Source organism: Rhinolophus sinicus, linkage group LG06, assembly GCF_036562045.2.
Source record: "Rhinolophus sinicus isolate RSC01 linkage group LG06, ASM3656204v1, whole genome shotgun sequence".
Lineage (NCBI taxonomy): Eukaryota > Metazoa > Chordata > Mammalia > Chiroptera > Rhinolophidae > Rhinolophus > Rhinolophus sinicus.
In genome coordinates this window covers 142,224,270-142,237,103 of record NC_133756.1, presented here as the reverse complement: position 1 = coordinate 142,237,103, position 12,834 = coordinate 142,224,270, and the positions used below count along the sequence as shown (strand labels likewise).

The 12,834-nt window shown below is 32.6% G+C and overlaps 1 protein-coding gene across 4 annotated transcripts in view; it reads right to left on the bottom strand.

Annotated features, from left to right (window-relative positions):
* The window catches only part of ELP4 (elongator acetyltransferase complex subunit 4), a 213,965-nt gene that overhangs the window by 158,366 nt on the left and 42,765 nt on the right, over positions 1–12,834 (bottom strand). For 3 of the 4 annotated variants that reach the window (XM_019738520.2, XM_074336167.1, XM_074336166.1), the window contains exons 4-5: positions 10,523–10,654; positions 2,879–3,018 (exon numbers count right to left, since the gene is read on the bottom strand). In XM_019738520.2, the coding sequence (XP_019594079.2) occupies positions 2,879–3,018; positions 10,523–10,654 (272 nt within the window). The remainder of the gene's footprint in view (positions 1–2,878; positions 3,019–10,522; positions 10,655–12,834) is intronic. The other variant, XM_074336168.1, reaches the window with a different exon arrangement.

The window sequence follows — 12,834 nt, the reverse complement described above, 5'->3', positions numbered from 1 at the left end:
ACTACTCATACCCTGAAGAATGAGGACTCTTTCTAGTGAGGAAACAGAAGTGTGTTTTGGTGTACCTGTTAGTAAAGCTTAATTCAAAACAATGCCAAATTTAAAAAACCTTAGACTACAGAATTACCCTCAAAATCAATTTTTCTATCATTGTCTTGTGACTCAGATGATCTAATTTATGACAATAAAATATCAAAACAGAATCATGTGGATAATATCACCACGATACATCTCAGGTTTTTATACCCAAGCTTTAATTTGAAAGTTTAAACTGTACATACGAACATTTTTCTATAAGCAATCCTACCAATAATTTTAAATTACCTTCAGTTTTTCTTGCGGTTAAAAAAAAAAAAAAACTACATGTTTCAATAGTGCCTTTAGAAATTATGAAATTATATGTTATATCCTCACATATGATAGTGGGATGATACAGTTATATCCTTTAGACTTAATTATAGGAAGAGTATAGACAACTGTAAGGCTTAGCTTTATTGTTTTATAAATGAACCAGTAAAGTTCATTTTAGTGAAATGAGCACACGCTTTTCACAAATTAAAATAAATCTCACATGGTAAAGTACCCATTTTCAAAATTAATTTAATTACATGTTTAAAGTTTAATTACATTTAATTAAGCATTTAAGTTTAATATGAAATAAATGAATTATCAGTTAACTACTATGAAATGAAATACTGCCTTGATAATTAAAATCTATAAATTTTCCTATTCTGTGCAAAACCATTGGTTCTCAAAAAGTATTCCAAAAAAATGTATTTTAAAGACTATAGGACTATACTGTCACAGCTGATCAAAGGGTAATTTTTCTGGCACCCAGCTTCGTGTGCTGTACATGTACTGTAGCAGAAATGGAGGAAACCTGGAACAGAAAAGAGGGCAGAGGTTTTGGGGACTTGGGTTTGGGTGTCAGCTCAGTCATTTACAACCTGCAAGAATCGGGAAGCTTCTTAGCATCTCTGACCTCAAGTTTCCTATACAATTGGGAGAATGTTACTTTTCTGAGAGGGTTGTTGGGAGAATTAAATTAGATATCCTATGATCAAAAGCCTGGAACAGTTCCAGACATGGAACAGTTATTTGACAAATGTTAATTCCTCCTCTTTTTAGTTGTTGAATGCACAAAAATCTTATAACTTAAGAAGAGTTTTATCCTTAAAATATGTATATTCTTTAACTACAAAATGTCTCACAAAATTATTTTTCATGTACTTATATCATACTTAATGTACATTTTACATTTTTTATTTCCCTAAGCACTCCATGAATGGAGGCAGTATAGCATTATTGCTAATACACATTTCTGTTTCGGAAAGAATTGACTTTGGGTCTGGGTTCCATCATTTACTATTTAGGAAACCATTGATGTTATTTTGACCTATTTCCCAAACCAGTATGTATATGTATGTCTGGTTCAGTGAACGGCAAAAATTAGGAACTAGTATAATCAATATAATCATTCAAAGTTAATGAAAAAAAAAATTAGTGAAGTAGGTATAAGTGGTATCCCCCCCCCCCTTAATTTTTCCACAGGAAGATACTTATTTTCATGGAATTTAAGGGATTTGCCCAAGGTTAACAGTAGGACGGACTCTGTAAAGGAACCTAGATTTAAAAAAAAAAAATGTCTTTATCAACACGCTTTCCTCCGTAACACAGGAAGGTAAAGAAGGTGAAAGACACAAAAATCTTTTGAGGCAGTAAAGCAAAAAGAGAGATCGTCTGACTTAGGTTAATCCTGGCTCTATCGTTTAATAGTTGAACCTCAGATAAATCACTTCTGTGAATTTGGGTATCTTCTTCTGGAAAACCGGGAATATTTACTTTTATGGGATAGATAATAAAGGTAAAGTAGTACATAGTAGAGTGACTGGCACATAGCAGTCATTCATTAGTGGCAGCTATTAATACTAAAACAACATCAAAGCATCCCTTTTCATAAGTCTCTAGCTACAGACTAGAGAATACCATAACGAAGAATTTTTTTTTTTTGAAACAGATTTAATAAAAATAAATAGGATAGTGTTCACTAAATTCTTAGGTAATATTTCTGGAAAACTGGATTTTTAAGCCACTTCAGTTCACAACTTTCTGTCATTAAATCTCCATTTCATAACTCATCTCATTTTGAAAGTAATGGTTTTACAGTGCAAAAGAAAGAAAATAGAGGCAACAACATATTCCGTAGATGACCTTCCCTTGATCCAACTGCAATAAGAATTGAAATTAAATATTCTCAGCACTTTGATAAATTATTCAATATCAAGTCTTGTAATTTTCAGAGTTTTATCTTTAAAGTTAGCACTATAAACGTGTTGATTTGATACTTAAAACTCCTCATTGTAAAACTCAAACCTTAAGTTCCCATAAGTCATGTAAAAATATATAGGTGGTTTTATTTACAGCTTAACTAGAAATAAATATTGGAAAACATGTACTTGTTTACTTTCTGAAAGAGAACTTAATGAAAAACATGGAGAAATAGCATTACTTCATACCATTTTCACTGCCACTGTTATCAATGAATAACACTTAGATATCTTTTTGCATTTCCAGCTGAAAGACCCTGATTTAGAACTTTTTCGCATTTTTTGGAAAATAAAAACAGCAGGTATTGTAAATTTGGTATCTGGACTTTTTACTCTTATTAAATTAAGAGTAATAGCATGTCCAACAGTTACAAGAATAGAAAAAGAAGGAAACTGTGTATAATGAATATGAAACATGCAAGATTAAAGTTACATATTATGTAGAAAATAACATTTACCATTAGGACATACTTTTGATATGCATTCTTTCAAAGAATGTAGTAAAATGCATTCTATTAACCTTTGAAGTCAGAATTGGGTCATTGACTTACCAGGGTTCTATGTTAAGAGTTGAAGATATTTTTTTTGGAAGAAAAAATCCATGCCATTTTGAAGCCTCAATTAGTTCTTGTGGCATCTTTTTTGATACATCGTAATAGTGACCAAATCTTGAAGATGACACTGGTCCAGCCTGTTAAGAAAACCCATATTCTTTGTTTAAAAAATATTGTTTTTTAAAAATAACAATTTATTTGTCCTACACTCAGCAAAACACTGACATATTTATGCATTTTTAATGCTAATAAGGAAGAGCTGATATACACAGACATTAAATTTCAAAGAAGCATACAACAATCTTTATTATTTTCAACTGTATAGTTAGAAATCAACCTTTTCATCTCCCATGTTTCTCTTGGTTGTTCCCTAAGTTAGATAAGAATTTAAACACCTCTTTGGTTTTTTTACTACACTGTATACCTTTCTAAGTTAAGAAATTTAATATATGTAAGTCTTAATTATTTTTTTAAATTTCCAGGTTTTAATGACAAATTAAACATGTAGTAGCTAAGAACCAAAGAAAACTGAAGCCAAATTAATTCACTAGTGAGTGGCCTAAAAGAAGCCAGCTATTCAAATATATTAAACTGAGCATCATTTTAAAAAAAATTCTCACAGGATAGTCTGTATATACATTCAGCATTTCTTACAAACCTAACATTAAACTTATAGTATAAAATGTATTAGGGTATCCCAGATGGGAACGAAGCACATGATGAAGTGGGAGAATATACATGTCACAATAAATAAATCAGAAATCTGGCATAATCATTAGTTCATTGATTATTCCTCTTTTGTGCCCTCCACTAACAATTTCTTCAACAAATTATCTTTCTCTTAAGAAACTCTAATAACTACTGATGCTGAATTTGTTTACATAAGATAGTAAAGTCCTAGTAACATAACATTATCCTGATATTGCTTTGAATGAACTCTGGGCTGACTTCTTTCATTCAGCACATTAGAAACAGATATACACCGCTGTCCAAAGTAGAACTACTAACAGATTGCTCCTGGCAATAGGTTCTAATGAAATCTCTGATCTAAATTTACATAATTTCAACTGTCCTGAATGCTACAAAACAGACAAGTTTCAGAACATTCAACAAAACTAGATAATTTCTATAGAAATTGAAGAACTACACATTGCAGGTTCTCAACTTATTTTACTAAGAAATTGACTTTATAATTTAGATGAAAAATACACATTTGCTTGACAATCGATATTTGCATTTTTAAGACTTTAAGGATTCACATTCTTAAATTAAATGCCTACAAACATCAAATTACACAGTAATGTAGGAGAAAAAAATTTAAGCCTAACAGAAACATTCTTCTCAGATACAAAGTCCACTGGTTTGACATTTATTTTCTACATAAAATGACTTCATCCCTCCATAAGGTGCTATTTATTTCCATTAATTAAAGAGACCTATTAATTGGCTTAACCTTTACAATACAATATAATACAATACATGGAAGTATGGTTCCCAAAAGATGATTTATCTATTTAGTATGAAAGTATTGACCAAAAAAATTATGTGATATTAGAATTCGTTTCTTAAAAATAGGGTGTAAAGTTTTAAAATGTAAAGTTATTAGTCTAAAGCAATTTAAACAAGGTCTGTTCTTTGGCCTATAATCTATTCTTTATCCGGATTATAGTTCAGAATGTTTTTACTGCAATCTCTGCTAGAGCTCATCTTTTTATTGTGTAACTCCAAGCCCCCTTAATGTTTTAGAAAGGCCTTGACTAACTGAACTTTGATCTGATGTCTTCATTGAGAAAAACACCAGGTTGCCCATTTCAGATGCAAATCCCTCTAAGGCCCAATAGAATTTAGTAAAGACAGCAAAAAAGAAGAAACAAGAAGTTTCCAGGATCCTCTTTGAGAATCCTGGGGCACACTGGTGTCCTTAATCCACACTGCTGCATGGATTAAGGTAGGTGATAACCTTTCCTGATTCAAAAGAATAAGCAGAGTGCCTACAAACTGGGTGGAGACTAGGATTTGGTAATAATAAAACACCATGCAATAAAAGCTTGGTCTATGTCAGAAGCCTCTGAAAAGGCCTCAATGTACCACATTCCCAGGCCTAGTAGGGAAGCTTGCAAAAGCCTACCTGAATCAAATAAGCATGAATAATCTATTTTAGCAGACTGGCCATGGGGAGAGAGAAAGAAAGAGAGACTTTTCACTTCTTTTAAGTTTGAGTTAATAAATTTATTAGCGGACTGAAGGTTCTTGAAGTCCTTGTGCGCTCAGAGAAATATGCTAAATTGTCAAGAAGCAAAGTATGCTTTTTAAGTTGCCGGTCTCTATTAATGTTTCTAATTATAATACTAATGTGATAGAAATCTTAGATTTGGGAATCAAGGCAGAAAACTGATTTCATGCTGTGACAGTTTATATACAGAAAATATGTAATTCCTGAAAATGTAAAAATATATTTGGAAGATTTTATTAGAATTGTTTTTTATTTTTTTTTTAGAAATTAAGATTAGATATGACAACTAAAATATTCAGGATGTAGACACGAAAACGTTTTTCAATTATGAAAAACTTTAATCGTTCAATAAAAAATGAAAATGAAAAATAAATATACTCTTCAAGGAAAAAACAATTTTGTAAGTTTTTTCTACCTGAGACCTGTCATTAACATATAATCAGATTTTTGAAATGCTGTGAAATCTTTTGAGGCTTAGAACTGTAAAACAAAGACTTAAAATAATTCCTCTAAAAAGGATAATTAAATGCTTTAAACCTAATAATAATAATACTCCATGAAAAACTGTCAACTGCACACACAAAAAAGATGCATTTAAAAAAATCAAACTATCATTAATAACTAGTCAGTTTACTCATTTTAATAAGAACATTTCGCTTTAGTTTTAAATTATGAAAACTTCTCTTTCACATTCATAAACTACCCATTAACTCTGTTAACTATGGTAAAGGGTAAATTGTAAAGGTTCAGTAAAAATTTACTGTTGCTAAAGGAAAATAAAATATTTGATGCGGAGTCCGGGAGGAATAATCTCTCATCTCCAGTATATTAGAAAGAAACAAATTTCAGAGGAAAGCTGCACCACAAATAAATAAATAGTCTAAATAAGATATTTTCTTATGATTACCATTTCTTTTTTCTCAGTATGGCACAACAGAAAGCAAGAACCCAAATGGTTACTGAACCAACTTTGAGCCTCAGTTTAATCACCAGCTATTAGAGCCAATAATAAATATTTCACTAGGCTGTTGTGAGAATCGAATGCAACATTGGCTATGAACACTCTGTAAATTGTAAAGCACTATGTAAATGTTATTATTATTATTGTGTCATGATCCACTAGAGAATCAGAAGATTCATCACTATCCTTTGTAATTACATTGCCTTATTGAAAAAATGATATTTGTTGTCATCGACAACATGCACACATCCATCACAGGCTTGTTGTGTGGCTGAACCACTAAGATAGAAAACCAAAGCGTAATGAGGATTGAACAGAAAAAAGATCTAATACACTGTCATGAATTGTTGCAGCCATTGTAGGCCTTGGTAGGAGAACTCTACAATATCGAATAAATTAAGTCTCAGAATATGCTGCAGGCTAGCAATTCCTGGGGTGAAGAGAAAATAGGGCTTGATGATTGGAGAGGAAAGGAGGACATGTGCACCTAGGTAAGAGAACGAAATCACAGGGCAAGGGAGGGGGTCTTTTTAAAACTGCCCCGAACTGGAAGAAGTGTTGCTTTATTGTGCTACTGTTTTTGACTCAGGTGTGCATATGTTTATCCCTTTGGCATTCCGTAAATGGGAATATGACCGCACTCTTGCGACCTCACGACAACTTATATTAAAATGCATTTCTGATAATTGACATACCGTGTTTCCCCCAAAATAAGACCTAGCTGGACAATCAGCTCTAATGCGTCTTTTGGAGAAAACATTAATGTAAGACCTGGTATTATATTATGTTAGATAAGACCCAGTCTTATAGTAAAATGAGACCGGGTCTTATATTAATTTTGCTCCAAAAGACGCATTAGAACTGATGGTCTGGCTAGGTCTTATTTTCAGGGAAACACGGTAGTTAGTTTTGGATTACTTGTTTAATCTTCCCTCGTAACAGTGTTGACTATATTTTGGCCCAAGCAAAATACAGAAAACCCAGGGTTTTGTTGTTGCTGTTTTTGAACCAATAATGGCAAAGTAAGGTCTGGATTTATAAAGTAGATGAGGATGAGTGTTCACCAATGTCTATAAATCTGGACAAGTCACCATATGTAAAATGTCGGTGACAGGCAAATATACATGCTGTTGACATTTCAAAGAAAAAGGAAGAAGCCAGGAGATGATTCTATTTTCTAAACTTGACAGAACTCACTAGTAAATACTAGTAAACTTAAGTTTGATCATTGACTATAAATTCAAAACAGGGTGTTATTTCATTTGAATTAATTAATGCAACTTAACTCGGTTTCACATTTAATTCACATACTATGTAATTCATTCACTTGTGTACTACTCAACAAGTAACTATAGAGTACCCACTATATGCCAGTAAAACAAAATAGTTAAAGTCCCTTTTTCTCATTTAGCTCACATTCTGGTAGAGGAGACAGATGCTGTATTACCTGCTAGATGATGACAATTAAGTTCCCTGAAGAAAAATAAGGCAGTGAAAGGAGATGAGACAGAGAAAGAGAGACAATGGTGTTATTTCATATGGAGTGACAAAGGAAGACATTCCTGATAAAGTGATATTTTAGTGGAGACTTGAAGAAACGGGGAAACTAAGTCATCTGGGGAAGATCATTGTAAGAGCACTGGGTTTATATGTTAATATGTAACCTCTGAGAAGTTTGCTCCCATAGATAATCAAAATAACTGCAGTCATGCAAAACTCAGAAAGGGGAGAATGAAATAAGGACTGCTCATTTACATGTCAAAGAGAACAGGAATAGCATCTATAGCTATAAAAAGAAAAAATGAATTATAAAGAAACAAAGAACTTTCAAACTTTAAACAGATTTTATAACAAGCCATAAGAAAAATTGCTTGAAGTTTCAGTCCTTTGCATTTTCACTGACAATTTCACTTGAAGAATGCTAACAACCAAGGAAAAGACCAAAACCTAGCTAGGTAAGAGTAAAAATAAAGGAAATGGAAGACACAAGTGACTTACATAATCTAAAATTGGATTGGTATATTGTCTTTAAAAAAAAAAGCCACATTTAACGTGGAGTTTATGTTTTTATTAACTCTATTAGAACATACCAGTAGAAAAATTAGAATACAGTCACTCTTTACAAAAGAGTCACTGTTAAGCCCAGTTGCTTAAATGAATCTGCCAAATCAAAGATACAAAATTCTTTGCCATTAGGGTATTCAAGTGCTAGTTCTGCATTCTTTGTTTTAAACTCTATCATTCAACTTACATTTTCCTAAACAGAATAACTACACTTATTCTGGAGTCTTGTACTCAGATCTCGGTCACATCCAACCTAGGCTATGCCTGCAACAACTACTGATTACACAGAGCTTCCTATTATTTTTTTTAATACAAATGTATGGTATTCTACTATACACATATACCAGTATTTATTTAACTAGTTGCTTATTGAAGGATAGTTATTTCCAATCATTTGCTATTAAAAAATACGCTGCTTAAATAGCTCATATGTAGTATTTTATTTTACATCTGAGTAAATATATTCATCATGTAAACTTCCAAAAGGATCAAAGGGTACATGTTTTTGTAATTCTGAAGGATACTACCAAATAAACCTTCACAGAAATGGTACCTACTTAAATTTCCACCAGCAATGTAGAAGAACACCAGTCTCCCACACCCTTGCTAATTTAGTGTGTTACCAAACATTTTATATTGACAGTCTAATATGAAAAAATGGCAGATCAGTGTAGTGTCAATTTGTATTTCTCTTATTGTAACTGCAATTGGGCATCTATTTTCGTATGTTTAACAGCCATCTGAATTTCCTTTTCATATTTTTTCCCATTTTAAAAATTGGGTTGGTAGACTATTCCTTATTCATTTTAGAAGTTCTTCATATATGGAAATTTATTCCTTATTCTATGAGTTGTAAATATCCTCTCTCCAGTTTGTAGTTTGTTTACATTTAAACCACTGCTTAAAAATCATATTCTTCAAATAGCTCTCCCATCTAAATTAGAACAATTTACCATTGCTTAATATGTACCTATTATAACATATTTTCTATTTGGTACACAGTTGATGCTTAATCAATAATCTGCTGAGTGAATGCATAAATACATTTACCACTGACTAAATATTTATTGAGTACATGAGCATTAACATTGGTGTTAAAGAAAAAGAGAAAATAAAATAAGCTGTCTGCCTTCGTAGAGAATTCTATCTAGTGGAAAAGAGTTATACTAACAATTATAAAACAATATATAGAAATACTTTAAAATACATGAAGTGCTATGAAAACAAAAATAAAAAACTAGATCATTATGTGTAGTAACGTTTGCACTTGGAGAAGGATGAGTTGGTGAATAAGAAAGTGACAAGTATTATCAGCAGAACTACAAGCAGTTCATGAGGAGCAATTCTCATAGGATGGGTGAATATAGTGTTTTACATCCACACACGTGGAGGAGACTAAAAGGGTAGGCTTGAATTAACTTGTATAGATCTTATATAGAATCTTGACAAATTTATTTCGTATTGCAGCCTTATAGTGGCAAACAGGTTTCATCTCATGTACCACTAACTCTCATTAACTCGTGTGACCACCCAAACACTCGACAGAGAATTCTAAGGCTGTGTCTAGGCTTGACAGGAGGGTACCGCGACTGAGAGAGTCTGCCGTGCATTTAGCAGGAGGTAGTAGAGATAGGAAACCAAATCGGGCATTTTGCAGTTAAACAGGGTTGTAATTGTATTTCTGTCCTTGGGAAAAGTAACACTGACGTCCACGTGACAGACTAGAGGGTGGACTGTGGGAATTTCTCTCTCTTTCTATCAGTATGATAATGTCTGGTTAAGACTTTAGAGTGCTCTAAAAAATGAATGAAGCAAACAAACAAACAAGGGAGCTAATAAATGAACAGAGGCATCCCCAGGAGCAGTGTTCACAAACTTTAGTGGGCAGACTTACTGACGTCAGTTCTGACTTCTCAGAAAATCTCCCCTAACTTCCTATCTCTTAGTCAATCCAGGATAGGTCAGGTTACCAGATACCTGAGTTTAGAAGTATATTAGTTGAAAATGTATAGGAATAAAAATAGTAATTACAAAGAACAACCACTTACATTGACTATTTAGAGGTAACTGTGCTGGAGAGAAATGGCTTTGTTAGTTTACTTACTCTAGTTTGCAACTCTAGAATAAAATTCTATATGGAGATTATGGAAAAAATGAAATAATCTATTTTGGTTAAAAAAACACAAAAAAAACCAATTTGCTATAATTTTATTTTTAAGAAATATATCATCTTGATTAAATCCTCTGGAAATGAAATATTTGGTCATTTAAATAAGTACACATCATATTAGATTTAGAGAACAACATGTCTGCAGTAAGAGCTTCCATAAAATGAAAACAAATACACTTGCAAATTTTAGAAGTAGTTTGTACGTTGACTTGCCTCCATCTTGGGTAGTAACTGGTAACGCCATGCTATTTTCATCTTAATGTTAGATTCTGGTGTTTTATCATTATATATGTCTTCATCAAATTCTTTTTTACAATTATCATCAAGCAATGGTGCAGGAAGTTCCTAAGAAAACAGAATGATACATTATTGAGCATGTGTGGTAAAAAATATGACAATTTTCTTAAGTGATAATATTAGTGATATTAGAACTTTCCAATGTATTAAAATAGATGCTTTAAAATTGGTTCAAACATAAAGCCCTGACTAACAGACATTTAAAACAGAGAAAAGGGGTCAATGTAATAAATGTGCAATTTAAGTTTCTGGCATTGAACTAGAATTTTAAAAATATATTTCAAGTTTTATACTAACAAAAATCAACTGCTATTGCAACAAGAGGCTGTGCTCATATTTTAAGTTTATACACTTAAAGCAAAGTCTAGAATTAGCATTTACATATTACATGTAATTATTGTTATGTTTGCCACAAGGTAAAAATAAAGCATGTGTGTGCAATCTGTTTACTGGTTTGTAATTCTAGAATTCAAAAAACTCATTCACCGAAATAATGGGTGAATAAGAACTAAGAATAAAAACATTTATTTTGCCCATATCAAACATTAGTTTTGCAAACTTATGCCTCTTCTTTTAAAAAAAACTGAATTTAAAATATCTGATTAAATGAAGAGATAATGAATTCCAATTTCACATTTTCTATTTTGGAAGCTGACCTACTGAGTGACTACAAAAAAACATGTGTGAAACTTTTTTTTTTTTTTTTTGTAAAAAACTACTATAGAAATAATGCAAAGAGAAAAGTATACAAGTTTCTTGGAGAAGGAAAGCACATGCAGTAATTGTATTTTTTATTAGCCGGAATCATAAAGATAATTTTGTGCTGTGTCATTAGCAGTCTAAATTTCCACTTTTACTTTTCAAGATCAAATTTATTTGTGCTTAGAATCATGTCAACTAATCAGGTGGAAAATACATTAATCATCAGATATTTTAGTCATCTCCTAAAAGACCTCCAAAAAGATTCACTTTAATTTATGCCAGTATTAGAAACTAGTTATATCATATTAGCTCTGAATCCATCACTCCTAGCAAACCACTAGTATCTTAGAAATATAAAGTAACTTATTTTTCCAATGCAAATAAATATTTGTGAGGCATATAGTACAATACAGCATAATGTTTATGAGTTTGAATTTTGCAACTAGATTGTTTGTGTCCAAGTCTTGACTTTATACACTAGTAGCTTTGTTTGTGGTTATGTTGACCACCTACTGGACCTCTCTATGTCTCCATTTATCATCTGAAAAATGGAGGAAAAAGTCACTTCACTGGGTGGTGGTTGTAAGTAATAAATGAATTAAAAATGTAAAATGCAGAGAATGGCACCTGCTGCATGTTAAGCACTCAACAAAAACCTGTATTACTAAACAACTCTTATCTGGTTTCAGAGAAGACAATTTACAATATTGTGATATCCCACATTTAAGCATATTTCAAAAATAAGATTTTCAATGGCTGCACAATATTATACTCTATAGCTTAATTAAAATTAAGTTGATCATTTCCCGACTGTTGGACCTTTAGGTTGTTTGCAGTCCAAAGAATGCTACAATAAGCATTGTTGTTAATAAACACAAATCCTTTGCATCTGAAATTTTTTATGAGCTATATAAACACATAGAAAAGAACAGAGAATAATATAATAAACATCCCAGTTTCTACCACTTGGCTTTAACAAATCTCAACAACTGGCATAGTTCAAAAACAAACCAGTAACTTCAGCAGCAAGGAGCAACACTCTTGTGCAAAACAAGGAAAATCGGTAGAAAATCTGTAAAAGGCCCCCAGGCCCTCTATCTCCCCCTAAGAGCCAGGATGCTACTCCTCCCCCACTGTGCAAGAGAAACGGAGAGGTCAAATCAGACAAACTTTGGAAGTAGGAGCACTGTAGAGGGCAGGGGTGAGACAGGGGAACTCATTGCAAGTCTTCAGACAGCAGGGTGAGACAACTTCCTCTTCCCATACACACAGACACAGCTGGCTCCCACTGCAAGGCTCTCAGAAGGCCAGAAGCCATCCTTAAACAGAAGAGGCAGGAGATTAGGAGATTACAGAGGATTCCTCCCTGGGGAAACGGTCAAAATTAAGAGAAAAAGACCTTCAGAGAGACACCACTAGCTAAGTTTACAATAAATCTGTCTGACCACAAGTTACGTGTCCAAATACACAGCATTTCCAGTTAGTTTTCCAGTCCCTGACTCTTTAATACCAAAGGGCAGACAAGA